We start from the raw sequence: 16,623 nt of genomic DNA, 5'->3' as shown, positions 1-16,623 counted from the left end.
GACTGTTAATCAGCTTGTTTCAAACTATCATCAAGTTTCAGAAAAACTGTCCAAAACCCCTACTTTTATGGTACCCTTGGAGTCTTCAGAGACAGTTTTGAGGGTTATGGGGTTTCGTGTCCGTTGAGTCTTAATTAACTCGCTTGATTATTTAGAACAATTGACCAGACCCCAATTTCCATAAGGATTGAGTGGAGTCTTTTGTGGACAAAGTCTGTTTGAATGTTCTCATCTCATTTTTTAGCCCAAGTAATCTCAGTCAAGGTTTTGAAAAAAAAATACGTTTTATTTAAATATCTTTTATTAGTCACCGTTACGAATTGATCCAACCTTCGATTAATGAGCATTTATGGATATTTTGAGCTTGAGATGAAATTAAAAAAAATGGAAACATTTTCACTAATTACAATTCATCTCTCTTGGAATTGATATAACTGAGAATAAACCTTTTTATATCAGCTGCGTCTCTCTTTCCCGAATAGTCGGCCACAAATTTTCCATCTTTGAATAATTTCAAAGTGGGAAAACCTTCTATCTTGTATTCGTCAGCTGTTTTGGTGTTTTCTGTACAATCCACCATAGCCATGCAAGTTCCGTGCCCTTCAGAGTCTAATTGTTTGGCCACTGATAAATATTCCGGTTTAATTTTTTTACAATATCCACACCAAGGAGCGTAAAACATCACTAGAATCACTTTATGACTTTTAATCTTCTGCTTAAAATTGTTATCCGTTAAATGTAATACTGAAGTTTCTTGTTTCCAATCGATTGATTCGGAAGGTGGTGGAGTATTTACTATTTTATCAGGTTCTCTCATAAAAGCAATAAAATCTGGAGCCTAAAACAAATTTTTGTTATCAAAAACTTATTTCAGAGAATATTTATCAACTCACCGTTCTTCCACCTCTATAATCCTTTGTATCCTTATTGAAATAACTGAAATATTTAAACGTAGGATAACCCGTAACATCATTAGCACTGCATACTGTGGAATGTACTGTACAGTCAACTGCTGCGAATTCAACCTTAGGATCCTCTTTAAATTCCACAGCTGCTAATGTATATTCAGGTTTAGCCTTCTTACAGTGTCCACACCCTAAAAACAACGAAAAAAAAAAAACATTCCAGAGTGAGAAAAATGAAAAATTCAACATACATGGAGCGTAAAACATTATCAACACATGCTTCTTCTTCTTCAAAAACGGTTTAAATGTCTCTTCATTCAAATGTACTACTTCGCTTTCTTCATCAGCCCAAGGTTTTTCTGGCGGAGGCGGTGGAGGTGGTTCTTTAGGATCCTTCATGAATTCTATTATTTTATGTGCATCTCTAACATTAATATCAAACTTATGTTCACCATAAGAGAAGTAAATAACTGTCGGATATCCTTTTACTGAAAATCTTGAAGCTAACGTTGGTTCTTTAGTAGCATCAACTGCAGCTAACATTCCAGGAATCTATATAAAAATTATGTATATTAAGAGTATAAAAAATGTATTAAAAATTACTTACACCATCGGTTTTCATTTGTGTTGCGGCTGCTTCGTATTCAGGTTTCATTTTTTTACAATGTCCACACCACGGTGCATAAAACATTACCAACACTGATGATTCCTCTTTAATAACCGGATCAAAACTATTAGTGGTCAAATGAACGACTTCATTATCCATTTCAGACCATTCCGGTTCTTTAAGTTTGACCGGAGGTGCTGTAGGGTTACGCATGAAGGAAACTATTGCAGTTTTCTTGTTTTCACCTTCGTAAGGAAATTTCAAATGGCCATTTCTGAAAAATTAAAATATTAATTATTATGGATTTATATAACTTGAATTTCCTTACTCGAAGAATAAAAGTGTGGGGAAACCAGTGATATTATATTGAGTTCTCACTGCAGCATTTTCTGGTCTGTTAACATCTATAGCTGCTAAAACTGCATCATCTTCTAATTCTCTAGCCGCATCAGCATATTCAGGTTTTAATGTCTTGCAAAATCCACACCATGGTGCATAAAACATCACCATCAAAGGTCTCAATTCTTTTTTTAGTAGTTTTGATAATGTCTGAAATGAAAATTTTACCATGATGGATCAATACGACACGGTGACTAATATTAGACATTTTCGAAATTGTCAAAAAGGACATCAACATCAAGTAATTGATATAAATTCATTTCTATGGTTTTAAATTTCAATTTTTTTAGATACTAAATGGGAATAGCACAAATCATTTTTTAATACACTTACATTTGAATCTGGAATATGCACAATATCAGTCGCTGTGGTATCTTCTTCCCAAGGAATGTCTCCAGTTGGATCTCTCATAAAGTTGGTCATAGAACTGACCGTTATTTTTCTATCATAATCTTTATGAAAATCGCCATCTTTATAATGCATTATGCTATAAGCATCATTAGGAATTTTTAATTTTTTGCATAGTTTCTTTGCATCCCTAAAGAGAAACAAATGTTTAATCCAAATAGGCGATTTTCAAAAATATATTGCATGAATAATGATGTTTCTTGTTTGCAAGATCTCAATATAAAGCTAATAAACATAAATATCTATGGATCACCATTAATTTAGACAAATTAGAATAATCCTCGAGGTGTTTTATAATATACAAAAAATTGTACTTCTATTTACCCACTACCCTTGACAGATCCCCCTTAGATTTTTTAAATAGCAATGGGGGTCATGTGATACTTCATGGAAAGGGTTTGAAAAATAGAGCTCAAAAATGTATCACCCTTTGCTTTAATTCCAAATATTTTTTTGTTATTAACGATTTATTAGTGTGATTCACACTTTGTGAATAACAATAAGAAAAAATGTACGCTTTAATTTTGGATACTTGATACAACAAAAATATATTGAGACACTACAAAAGGTTAAAGACGTAATGAAATAAAGGATCTACTTCTGCTAAGAAGTAAATGAAGATTTCAAGCATCTCCTGAAGTAGAAGTTTTCTCTAATTTGTCCAGTCCCTTCTATTTCAAAAAATTTATATAACATATTTTGAGAATTTGTATTATTTAGTTGTTTAATACAAAATTTAAAAATTATACACTTTGAGTTCTGTTTTTCAAACCCTTTCCAATGAATTGCATGTCCTCCCTTGCTATTTAAAAATCTGATAGTGATAGCTGTGGAGGATAGGTAGTAAAAGGGGTGACAATTTAATTTTTTGTTTGCTACAAAGCACTTATTTTTCGGAACGGAAAAGACTTAATATCTGCACTGTATTATATATGTATATTATATAATAAAAATTTGCCGGAAAAAACCAACTGAAAAGTACGACTATTTCACTATGAATTCAATATCACGAACATTTAACTATTTTCTACTTTGAGGCATGAATGGGGGCACTAACGTATTAACAAAAACATGTACAAACCCTTTACAATCAATCAAAACCATAGTTCCTTCTCCTTTTATATTATCCGCAACTTCCTTAAATACCTTAATAACATTTTGGGATTGTTTATAATTATTATAGAAACATATTAAAATGTTAGTTTTTGTTCTTAGTAATTTTTTGAAATCTTTAATGTCAGCTATGTTTTCTATAACTAATTTTTTGTTGGATTTGGAGGAACATTGGGCTATTGCAATTACGAAAATCTGCAAAAATACTTAGAATTTAATCTTATCTTTTTATATAGATATAAAAATCAATTTATCTTATTGTTTTATGTTGTAAATAACTACTTACAAATATACAAAATACAACAAACAATTTTTTCATGTCACTATATTTAAGCACATTTATAAATGTTCAATAATAAATTGTTTTTTCTCTTCTTTTTAAAACTTTTTTAGAAAAACACTTAAAAAGGCGGCCCATTCATTATTAAAACAAAACAAGTCTAGAAATAAATATGTGGCAACATTAGCCGAAAACAGGTTATACAAATTTGACAATAACTTGTCAATGTTGGCTTATAGCTAGTTTTGTGCGTTGTATCTTTTAAACAGTCTAAAGAAAATTTGTCATTTTCACTTTAACCATAATAACTTTGAAACAAAAGCTTCTATGTTGTTAACAAACTTCTTATTAACATTCATAACACGTTCACAAATATTATGAATAGTACCTATTTATATTAAAAGGCATGTCCATTGACAGTTAGACAATGCTTTAATAACAAACGAGCATAATTGAGCAATGTAACAAATTGTCAAAATCCATTTTGAAATGGCCACCGTGGGGTAAATAAATGTTTTTTCGTAAGTTTCTGTGTGGTTCGTGGAATTATTTGTTGAATTTAAGACCCAGTTTTATTGCGAAATAACTTTAAAGAGAAGCTTAATAAAGAAATGTGGATATTTCCAGGAGAAATATCCTATTTATATCCTTTGTGTTGTGTTTAGTGTAAGTAAGCGGTAAATATAATCCGAAAAGCAAGTATTTTGGAAACTGCTGGAAAATTAGCAAGACTCTGACTAAAGCTTTTTTCATTCACCTTAAATTTGTTCTTGCACCTTTCAGCTACAATTGGGTTATCACTTTCCACAATTAAAGTACTTAGTAATGTTTGATAAATTTGAACGCAACAAAGGAAATTAATTTCCAAAAAAAACTAAGTTCTCTAAATTTTGCTGAATACTCAGTTTTCGCTGTATTAGTTTCACAAGATCTAAAGACATCCTGAAGTCCTCTTAACGCAATAAAACATAATTCGATTGCCTACCCCACGGCCGTCACTTTGACGTAGATCAGCTGTTTTCTTGGTTTGCTTGAATCTAATCCACACCAAGTTTAATACTAGCTCCAAAATTTAATCACCAGAACATGTGACTATACACTATATTTAATTTGAGAACCACAAAAATTTTATGAAACATTTTAATGATAATATTATCAGAAGGATCTTTGAATATTTTTAGATTTATAAATTGAAATAATAAACGGATGTACCAAAAATGTGTTTTACTACTTCATAATTTACGTTCAATAGTATCAAATATATAGAATTTTTTAGGAATATTCTTATATTTCACTTATATTGCAATTTAAAATATTCATGTAATTATTTTTCTTTATTTTCGAGTTGTTAAAAAAACAATTTTAAAACAAAAAGTCTTGAAATTAATACTTAATCCGTCCCATTTATGTCAAAGCTCTCATTTGTTTATTCGGGAAATATCTCCTGCATCCTGCCAATCTGTATCCTGATGTAACCTCGTTCCATAAATTGACGCCGCCACCGTGTACCGCCAGGATCGAAGTGAAGTTAAATGCTACAAATACAGGACCGTTGTAAAGATTTTCAAGTAGCATATTTTAGTTTTATAATGAAGTTCCAAAGATTCTATTGTTGATGGTAGATTTCATTGATCGTATGTAAGAACAAAATATTCATTTAATTAACTAACCTAACCTAACCTAAAGAAGGAAAGAATTTCACAATAGATCAAATAATCCAAGACGTTATTCAACGTTCCTTGGTGCTTTTGATGAAATTATGGCGCAGTATTGCCAAAATGATAAGATTTTCTTTAAAATTATGTTAAAATAATTTTTTTCATAAATTGAATATGTAATAACAACAATCATTGCCAGGAAGGAAGTAAAAAACATCTTGAAAAAATATTTTTCATGAGGTAAATATTATGCAAAGTTATATAATATACCCATCTCTATAAACCTTAAATATTTTGAAAATATATTGAATCGAAATAAAATGATGAATCTATTAAACACGCATTTTTGCTATAACAAGACTATACTCTGTAAACTAGGAGGAATGATTTCAATTTAAGTTGGCAATTCTGTTTCGCAGCTGGCTTTACTGATCATTTTTGACATATATTATGAATGACAATTGTATAAATTGTAAACCATTTTGTTCTATCTTGCGTTCTCCTTATTATTTTAATGAAATATAAAAACAGTTCTTGTCAAGACTAAAAGGAGCCCTGTAATTGTGGTTCCTTCATTCTTAATTATTTACATTTGATCAGAAACGACTCAGATATAATCATTGTTTTAAAATTTGTTTCAACAATAAGACTTTTCAAAACTTCATGTGCAACCAAATTTGACAACTGTTATTATCATAGAGATATTACCATAGAGTAGGCATGCCTACAAGTGAGAGCGTCTCGCGAATGAAAAGAGAAAGAGAATCATTTATGTATTTCTATCTCTTTCTTTTGTTGCGTACTGCGCATGCGTGTCTCTGATTCAACGGGCAACGGTAAAGTGCGTACACGAAATCTAATCAACGCGCATGCGCCATTAGCCAGAGACAGCAATACATAAATTATTCTCTCTCTCTTTCTATCGGCCAGACGCTCCCACTTGTATGGGCGCCTATAGCATGCCTACTCTATCTGTAATATCTCTATGGTTATTATCCTTGTTACAAACGTAGTCAACGACCTTGAAATTTTTTATAGATTTAATTTTACAATTCGTTGTATTTTTTTGGCGCAAAACACAAATACAATTGATTGAAAATTATAGAATTGTGCTATTATCATCAAATTATGTTAATAATATATTTTTATAAGAAATTATACAAATTATGTTGATATTTAATAATTATGTGTCATCTGGCAACACTGACGTTCAATATCATTCAAGATATTGTCATTAGATTATGGCTGCCGCTAACTAAAACCAATTATTTTCTTTTTTGCTACTTACTTTCTATAGTTTTAATAAAAGAAAAATGAAAAAGAATATCAGCAGCAATTCCGAAAAAACTATGGAGATGTCAATAAAATAGATTATTTTTTGGCGACGTCTAGTTCATCTTTTATCGGCTAGTAGCTACGAGAGTAATAGCTACATACAAATTGGAGAAAAAATGGCGATCAACATAAATTAGAATATTAGTTATTTTCTTATAATGAAAACATTATAGAACATTAAAAAAACATTCTTGTAGATAATATAAGAGATAAGAATTTCCTACAATATATTTAAATCGTTTTTTTTTGACTAGGTTTCATACTGTAACCCAGTGACATCTGTGTGAGAAATCAACAATAATTTTTATATAACGGAATGCAACCAAAATAAGATTTACAAAAAAAGGTAAATTAAATGATAATTAAAATGAAACATGAAAATTTTAAATAATAAACATTGAAAGTACATATCTTATTTTCATCCTCCACATTTTGAAAGGGAGGCAGTGACATCTATGAGGAAAAATAACAGATATTTATGACATAAGCATTAGTGTGACGACATAATTTAATGCTGCAATAAATAAACAAAAAACGTATCAAATAATTCGATTCTAAAGAAAATACTGCTTATCTTACTGCTTCTAAGAAACTGCCACTGCAGTTACAAAAATTTCAAACAACCTTATATATAGCAGATAAGTAAGATTTCCATTTTTATTTATGAAATGTCTGTATGATGTGAAGTAGGGGTATGAACAAAAATATGTTTTAATAATTCTTATAGTTGTTAGTTTATTATTAATACTTCTTAATGCAATCACAAATTTATATTGATGTAGACCAATGTAAACAATTATAATTGAAGAGATAATATTAACACATAATAAATTATTTTATGTTTAACCTTCAATTTGTCTTCTGTATTATTGGGTTAGAATATGAATTTTAAAACCCCTCCGTACGGTAGGTCGTTACGGGGTGGTTGGGCTGCTTCTAGCGCCAGCCCTGCGCACCATCCTGGACTATCATCTCCAAACTCAAATCACACGCACACTACGTCCAGATGAACTGTCGGGAATACGGGAATTTACAACCTGGAGAGCTTTCGCTCGACTGATCATTGTTAACGTAAAAAATCGTTAATTTTTTTTTGTTTTCGACTGATAATTGTGATTATAATATTTAGTGATGTTTAAATAAACTTTATCACCTATGTATGTTTTTGGTGAGTACTTTTTTTAAGTTTAATCATTTCTTTTGGGTTAATAGAAACGGTGGGGCGTTTCAAAATTACAAATCGGAAATGTAAACAACATAAAATAATAATTTAAGATTCGTACGTGTGAATTGTAATATTGGCAAGTTAATGACAAAATAATTTCCAAGAAACACTTGTTGATAAAAATAATTTTTATGTAATAAGTAAGTTTATGTAAATTGAATTTGATATAGTTTTTTCAAGAGCTATTTGAGGGGATGTAATATTTCATTTTCAAGGTAAAAGCTCCTTTGAATGTGCAACTAAAAAACTGTTTGCTTGTATTTATATATTTTTTTTATTTCTAGACCTATAAAGCTCAAATATTTTCTAAATTTTAATCACAGTAATGCTAGAATTATTATTCAGCTTAAGAAAAGCATTTGTTATGACACAAGTGTAAATACAGGGTGTTTCAAAGAAAAATTTTCGTAGAGCCATCCGTATTTAAGATAAAGGACGTTGAATAAAAAAAATATTATTTTAAAATTATACATTTTTTACGATTTCGACGCAATTTTGTATTGAAATTTTATACTAACATGTTTTGGAAGCTGATACATCCAATGAATTTGCTTTTATCTCCGACTCTCATAGAGGGCGCTAGTTACACGGTTCGTACCAAGTAGTATTGAACATTGAGTTGTTTAGAGATACTTGAAACATTCATCTCGACCAAAAAATGGAGTTAAGTCGAAGCGAACATTTCTGGGATAATTTTCTATGACTTTCGACGTATGCTAATCGAATTTTGGTGATCGTGGTGCTTCAAAAGACATCTATAAATGATGATAGGCGACAAATCATGGATATATGCATAAGAGCCCGAAACTAAACAACAATTGACTACATGAATCTGCGTCGGCGTGCGGACATTGGGCAAGTCGCAACAAATTAACTCACAATTACAGAAAACGCACGCAATTATATCAGACACAAAAACAAGACCACATAGACTAAAAATACACAACAACAAAACGACATCAAATACTTGGGAGTGACAATTGACACGCGACAGCTATGATTAGAACACGTCAAATTATATCGCAAAAAGCGACCGACATATGCTTGGGACTGACAATTGACACGTGATAGCTATGATTAAAACACGTCAAATTATATCGCAAAAAGCGACCGACATATGCTTGGGACTGACAATTGACACGTGATAGCTATGATTAAAACACGTCAAATTATATCGCAAAAAGCGACCGACATATGCTTGGGACTGACAATTGACACGTGATAGCTATGATTAAAACACGTCAAATTATTTCGCAAAAAGCGACCGACATCGGTCAGAAACTGTTCATCTTAGCTGACCGAGACAGGGGACGAAAACCGACGGTACTAAAGGACATTTACGAAAAAGCTTTTATATGGAGCGGAGATTTGGTGCAGACAATAACAAAAATCCTGACACACAGATTGTCATACACACACATAGTCAAAGAGACATACAAATATAAAATAAACACTATAAGAATTTGCCCTAATGATAGCAACAGATATTATAACTGACAACGCACACAAATACAATAATAATCACGTACAATTTACTTTGATACCATGGTGGTAACCCAACAGCTGTTGAATGGTACCAGCAGCGACAAAATTATGATAAAATTGAAAAGAATACTGAGATAATTATTAAGCACAACATCACAATAGACAACAAATCGCACCCACCGTTGGATACACTCCAACAACCGTGCCAAAGCTGGCAACATCGCAAAATTTCTGTCTCTCTTCTTGTTTCAATATGGATGAGGTTCGCGGGAAAAGTGTAAACTCCTCCGACTTCTTTATAAAAATTTGTTGATACAAGTGATAAAACATGAAGATACAGTCCACAAAAAAGATAATTTCTTTATGTAGTAAAAACCTCTACTGCTACATATATATGCAGACACAAATTTGCAGATACATTAGCGAAACAAGCACATACACACCCAGATTCTACATTCACTTAACCGAAAACATCTAACATTAAACAACAAACACTACAATTTACAACATGGCAAGACAAATGGAACAAAGCGGACACTGGACGCAAAACTTACGAGATCTTCAAAACAGAAGATCACAACCGACACTGACTTGGAACACGACTTGTAACTTTTCGACATAATTACCGAAGAGATTAAGATATTTGTCATATCTGTGGACAAGCTTTTTAATACTCTCTTCAAAGATAGTTGTGGCCAATGTAGCTTAACCGTGCAGTAACAACAGATTACAAAACAGACTTTGAAACTTCTGGAAATTTCATAGACAAAGCACTAATGGTGAATCTGCGGTTTTATTTAACCAACTTCTTGAGCCAAGTCATCTGAAACGACAGATTTGTGTCCTTACTCCCCCTCATCATTCGCATCATTAAAGCAATCTTTGAACTTTCGACACCATTCACGCACAACACCACGACTCATGAAGTTTTTTTTATTTCTGTTGCACTATGGCCTACAGCCTGTAGAAAACGAATCACACTTCGCAATTCACTCTTTACAGAAGGCATCAATAAAGGCGGACATGTTTAAGTGGCCGTAGCACAACGCCGACTGACGCCTGAATGTCAGAAAGGACGGAATGTGTAGTGCGAGAGCTTCGCTGTCGTCTACAGCTTATAACCGCTTTCTTTTGCCCGCGTAGCGTCTGCACGGAACGATCGGAGGTTGAAAAAAAACGACCATAGTTTTCAGGACCCAGACATATGAACAACTACTATAGATGGTTCAAACTAAGAGACATTGACTCAAAACTATCAAAACCATTTAATAAATGACTGCACAATATACGATAGAAAAACTTCGTCAACAAAACATGACATATCCACCAACAAACATTGACATAACTGACATGACCACAAACAAATAATACGACGAAGACGACCCATAATTTTTACACAAATGAAACACTGCCCGCGTTAGATAGTTACACACACACCATCACAAAACACTACAATTAAACGCAGAAAATAGACAAAAAAATGAGAGAAAACAAAGCCTTCTTTTCCTGCTGATTTTTGGAGTGTGGTTGCTGGGATGTGTTCCTTTGACAGGTGTTTCTACAGAAACTGGGTAGAAATGGCTTTATACCGAAAGGCTTTCGCTGCCGCAGCTCTGGTGTGAAGTCCCCTACGACCTTTCTCTCATGTATGGGTCATTCAAGACCAGCCAAATCCCTCAAAATGGAAAATATAGTCAGATGGGGACGTAAACGTAGAAGAACTTGAAACAAACACGTGGACAGGATGACCAGAGAAAGATTAGCAAAGATCGCACGAGACGATAAACCAGGGACACGACGACTTCCAAAAAGATGGATGGATTCATGGACATCAACATCTTAAGGATTACAAGTTGGAAACTACAGGCCTAAGGCCTACATTACGTTGAAGAAGAAGAAGAAGAAGCATGAAGTACTTCGAAGCAAATAGTCGCCTGTTTTTTTGGAATAACTGAACATATCGCCATGTTCATTAGAGCAACGTAGAACGGTCCGTAAAAATCAGGGAAACTAACCGAAAACATTTTTAAGTAGTCAAAACATCGAATTGATGCTTTGACCGCTTTATAGTCCTTTTTGGCACTCAATGATTTCTTATTCTCGCAGATTGAAAATAAATTGCGAAGTCCACATTTTTATACACCTGAAGAAACGATTGAAGCGTTTAAATCACATATTTTAGAGATAACACAGTCGGAATGGAAAAATTGCTTCGACAATTGGTTCAAACGCCCAGAAAAGTATATTGATCTTAATTGAGAATATTTTGGAAAACAATAAAGCCACATCCAATTATAAATATTCGTTTTTATTTGTCTATCTCGAAACTTAAATAGCAACCCTCGTATAAGTTATAGTATACTGTCAATATTTTGAGCCAACATCTATTTTTATTAAAATTGTATGCTAAATGTTAGATTAAAATTTAATAATAATGTACACACAACCAAATTTATATTTTTTCTAATTATTAAAAAAATCTCTATATTTGGGATATTAGCGTTATATAAAATCATTAAAATTTATTTGAATATAAATTAAAAGCTGACTGAAATATTCCTCAAAAATATAAAAGTCATTTTTTCATGGTAGTGTTAGTGATTTATGTTAGATCCGGTACTGTTTTCGAAGGTTATGTGTAGGTATATAATCCATCTCCCATAGATTGATGTGTTTATTTAATAGAATGATTTTCTTACGATAGTCGATATAAATGATGCATTGAGTTTATTCATTGTATAAAAATTTTTTCTTGTAAAAATTCTAGAGTAGAACGTATCCGAAAACAAATATCAACATAAATAAAGAATGTTTTTCGAGCGTTATTTATAATCATTTTTGACATAAATATCTCAAGTCAATTTTCTTGTGTAGCTTTTCCCCTACTTACAACTGTTTTTTCTATAATAATATTTGGTAATGGCCTATATTTATATCTTTTTTTCGTATGAATATATATAAAATCTTTTGAATCAAAAACAACTTCCTTTCTGCAAAAATTAGACAGACACACTCTATTATAGTATATTGTTAAACGATGAAATCTTTCTAAAGAACTAAACAGGTGCGTAAAAAACTATTTACTCGGCATCTACCCACAGTATTAGACATATGTTACGCTCGACTGAGTTATTTGATAAAGTGACTGCGAAGAATTCAAACTTTTATTTTGGATTAGTAATCGAATTTTTATTATTATTTAAATTATGTAATTATCATGTTTTTAGTTCTTATTTTGTTTTAAATATCTGCATCAATGCAGTGCATATTCTCTATATGCACTCTATGCTTATATGCACTAGCCGCCCCTGCGTTCAACTCGAGTAGCAGCATTAAGTATCAAGGTGATTTTTTTCAATTGAAAAACTAAAATAAACGTTGTATAATGAATAGGTGGTGAGTCAAAGTGACAGTTGTAAATATATTAGTTAGAAAAGTATAAATAAATAAACGAAAACTAAAGTACCGTTATGTTTTCTTTAATTGATTGTTAATACTATGAAACTAATAAATTGTATAAACCAAAATATATAATCAGTGACTTAGGCATTTGTATAATATATTGAGTAAATATTCTAAAAGTCTGAGAATTTGTTAAATTTTCAAAACATGTTTATAATTAATTAATAAAATCAATGATTTCCAAGTTTTATGTTTATAAGCCACTTATTGTAGTATGAAACCCCTTATACATTCACGTATTGTCTATTGCCTATGTCTGTTAATATCAGCTCACAGAAGTTATTTTGTATAGCTCTTTATTCAATACCAAACACAAACAGTTTATAGAATGATTTTATCTATTCAAATATTCATTATTTTATTTTTATATCATGTAACTTCATTTATTAAACTTGTTATGGTACAACCATGGGAATAAGATTTTTTCAATATTATTCTGTATTTACCATCTTGGTATTCTACCCTTGAATTATCTTTCTGTTTGGTTTGTATATCAATTTTGGCAATAAACTTGGAAACGATAATATTTTGATTTGAAAATTGATTCATTTAATGAACAGTTGTTCTAAATAAACAAAGCATCTCTCGAGAGGATGATAAAATAATTTTCTTGTACAGAGACGGAGTTTAGATTAGTTTATTTGCCCGATTCGTAGCTTTATCCATTTCTTTATTCTTCTTTATTGCAAAAAATCTTTTTGATATGTTGATCTGATTATACAAGACACCTATTCTGTCATTTTTATTTAATTCTACCAAAAGTTGGACTATTATGAAAACTTAATATCAAATAAATAGGTCAAACAATATAATTTCCACAAGTTATTTTCTTCATATAAGGAGTTTTTGCAATTTCTCTGGATAATGAGATATTTTTTTCACTTTTATTAAACAAATTATCTAATCGAGAAACGGGGGGTCTGAAGTACAAAAGTGTCGTTCACACGATGCGGTAATTTGACAGAAATAATAATTTTAAACGGATCTGTGCAAATATGTCGTTGTTATGTGATTATAAGATCGTTAATTTTACGTATAGTTTTTTTGAAAAGGGTCTTTCCGAATACAAACACAGACTACTTTTTTTAAAGACAGTTTCTAAAGACAAACAACAATTTGTTTTCGTAGAAGTCTGTTAATTCAAATGACGGTTTCTTTTCGTAAAATAATATCTCTAAAGACAAAATGTCGGTTTGTTTTGTAAAAGACGGTCTCTAAAGACAAAATGTCGGTTTGGTTTCGAAAACTACAGTCTCTAAATACAAATGACGGTTTCTTTTCGTAAAATAACATCTCTAAAGATAAAATGTCGGTTTCTTTTCTAAAAGACGGCTCTAAAATACAAAATGTCGGTTTGGTTTCGAAAACTACAGTCTCTAAATACAAATGACGGTTTCTTTTCGTAAAATAACATCTCTAAAGATAAAATGTCGGTTTCTTTTGTAAAAGACGGCTCTAAAATACAAAATGTCGGTTTGGTTTCGAAAACTACAGTATCTAAATACAAATGACGGTTTCTTTTCGTAAAATAACATCTCTAAAGATAAAATGTCGGTTTCTTTTGTAAAAGACGGGCTCTAAAGACAAAATGTCGGTTTGGTTTCGAAAACGACAGTCTCTAAATACAAATGACGGTTTCTTTTCGTAAAATAACATCTCTAAAGATAAAATGTCGGTTTCTTTTGTAAAAGACGGTCTCTAAAGACAAAATGTCGGTTTGGTTTCGAAAACTATAGTCTCTAAATACAAATGACGGTTTCTTTCCGTAAAATAATATCTCTAAAGACAAAATGTCGGTTTCTTTTGTAAAAGACGGTCTCTAAAGACAAAATGTCGGTTTGGTTTCGAAAACTACAGCCTCTAAATACATATGACGGTTTCTTTTCATAAAATAACATTTCTAAAGATAAAATGTCGGTTTCTTAAGACAAAATGTCGGTTTGGTTTCGAAAACGACAGTCTCTAAATACAAATGACGGTCTCTTTTCGTAAAATAACATCTCTATAGACAAAATGTCGGTTTGTTTTTGAAAATGACAGTCTCTAAAGACAAAATGTCGGTTTGTTTTTGAAAATGACAGTCTCTAAAGACAAAATGTCGGTTTGGTTTTGAAAATGACAGTCTCTAAAGATAAAATGTCGGTTTGTTTTCGAAAACTGCAGTCTCTAAATACATATGACGGTTTCTTTTCATAAAATAACATCTCTAAAGATAAAATGTCGGTTTCTTTTGTAAAAGACGGTCTCTAAAAAACAAAATGTCGGTTTGGTTTCGAAAACGACAGTCTCTAAATACAAATGACGGTCTCTTTTCGTAAAATAACATCTCTAAAGACAAAATGTCCGTTTGTTTTTGAAAATGACAGTCTCTAAAGACAAAATGTCGGTTTGGTTTTGAAAATGACAGTCTCTAACTACAAATGACGGTTTATTTCGTAACAGACAGTCTCTAAAAACAGTGACACTTTGTTCTCATTACAGTCTAAAGACAAAATATTGGTTAGTTTTTCAAATTGATAGTCTCTAAAAACAAAATGTCGGTTTGGTTTCGAAAACGACAGTCTCTAATTACAAATGACAGTGTCTTTTCGTAACAGTCAGTGTCTAAAGACGAAATATCTGATAGCAGTCTAATTTAAAATGGAAACTAATTAAATTTACTACCACTTTTCTATGTGTAATATGTGTAATCCTCCTGATTTACATTTAAGAGACCGGCGTCAATTTTGAATTTCATGTAGAAAGAAAAACGTAACTGATGGAAAAATACATTTATTTCAAGGAAATTTAGACCAAACAAAAACATAATCATGCATCTACATATAACTATCATAAAATAATTTTTTTATGATTTTTCTACATCAATAAATATGTGATATTAAATATAATTCCGCTTCGTATTGATTTTAAAATTAGGATTGGTGCTAACCTCATGATTAACACTAGAAATAAACAATTTTAAAACAATTATTTTACTATTATTTTCGATTTACATTGTATGTTCATCATAATTGATTATACAGACCAATTTTTTTATTTCTGAACTCATAATCTACAAGCAAAATTCGTTGGAACTTTTGATTCAGTACAAGAGTTTTCTATTAGCCCAGTCAAATAGGTCAAAAATAAAGGTTAACATCAGATTAACAGAAAAGTTGCTGAAAACTCATATAGATCTTCATTTTGTTATCCAAAACTCAAAACTCGTTTTTTTTGCAAATATTTTGTGTCTTATGGCTCCTTTAGATATAGGACGGCGAAAGTTCATAATATAGTTGTCTATAGTATAATGTTTAGTCAACAGTTAAGTAATTTAGCTACAGTACGAGTCTGTGATTTGTAAATTCCACTTTACATATAGTAAGGATGTATACAATGTGTCCCAATTTAGTTAAATGACGTCATCGCTATCGAAGACCTTCCTAACCTCGTAGACGACCTCATTTCTTCCAATAGGGTAGTTAATATTTGCTGCTCGCTTTCCATTCTACTTCTATGGGTTCAGTAGAAGTGTTTGGCTGATCTCTTCTCTTTTTCAGAAACTATTAAGCTTCTAGTTTTTTCTTCTATGTTGTGTCTTGTTCTTACCAAATTATTGATCGATTTATTACGGATAAAAACAACTTTAAAGTGTAGATCTACTTGTTAAAGATGTCCCTACTCAAGACCCTGCTCTTTTCTTCTTTTGTCGTCACTGGTGGTCGTGGTCAATTGTTTTTTCTTGGCAGCTTCCTCAGATGGATGTT

General features: G+C 31.4%; 1 protein-coding gene across 1 annotated transcript; it reads right to left on the bottom strand.

Moving 5' to 3' along the window:
- Window positions 1–283: 283 nt before the first annotated feature.
- On the bottom strand, window positions 284–3,934 carry LOC130448918 (protein disulfide-isomerase A5). Its single transcript, XM_056786521.1, has 8 exons — window positions 3,719–3,934; window positions 3,401–3,627; window positions 2,245–2,449; window positions 1,841–2,061; window positions 1,513–1,786; window positions 1,157–1,457; window positions 894–1,096; window positions 284–838 (listed from the first exon to the last, which is right to left on the bottom strand). The coding sequence occupies exons 1-8, from the start codon at window positions 3,749–3,751 to the stop codon at window positions 404–406; spliced, it is 1,899 nt and encodes a 632-aa protein (XP_056642499.1). The 5' UTR covers window positions 3,752–3,934; the 3' UTR covers window positions 284–403.
- Window positions 3,935–16,623: the final 12,689 nt, after the last annotated feature.

This window comes from Diorhabda sublineata, chromosome 9 (assembly GCF_026230105.1).
Source record: "Diorhabda sublineata isolate icDioSubl1.1 chromosome 9, icDioSubl1.1, whole genome shotgun sequence".
NCBI classification, from domain to species: Eukaryota; Metazoa; Arthropoda; class Insecta; order Coleoptera; family Chrysomelidae; genus Diorhabda; species Diorhabda sublineata.
The sequence above is the reverse complement of the archived record's forward strand: the minus strand, read 5'-3'. Positions and strand labels throughout refer to the sequence as shown.

Excerpts from the sequence above, each read along its gene's own strand:
- LOC130448918 (XM_056786521.1), bottom strand. The coding sequence starts at position 3,751 with ATGAAAAAATTGTTTGTTGTATTTTGTATATTT. Across the intron at positions 3,628-3,718 it reads TTGTTGTATTTTGTATATTT|ATTTTCGTAATTGCAATAGC; the intron begins GTAAGTAGTTAT and ends GTATTTTTGCAG. Across the intron at positions 2,450-3,400 it reads GTTTTGATTGATTGTAAAGG|GGATGCAAAGAAACTATGCA; the intron begins GTTTGTACATGT and ends GTTTCTCTTTAG.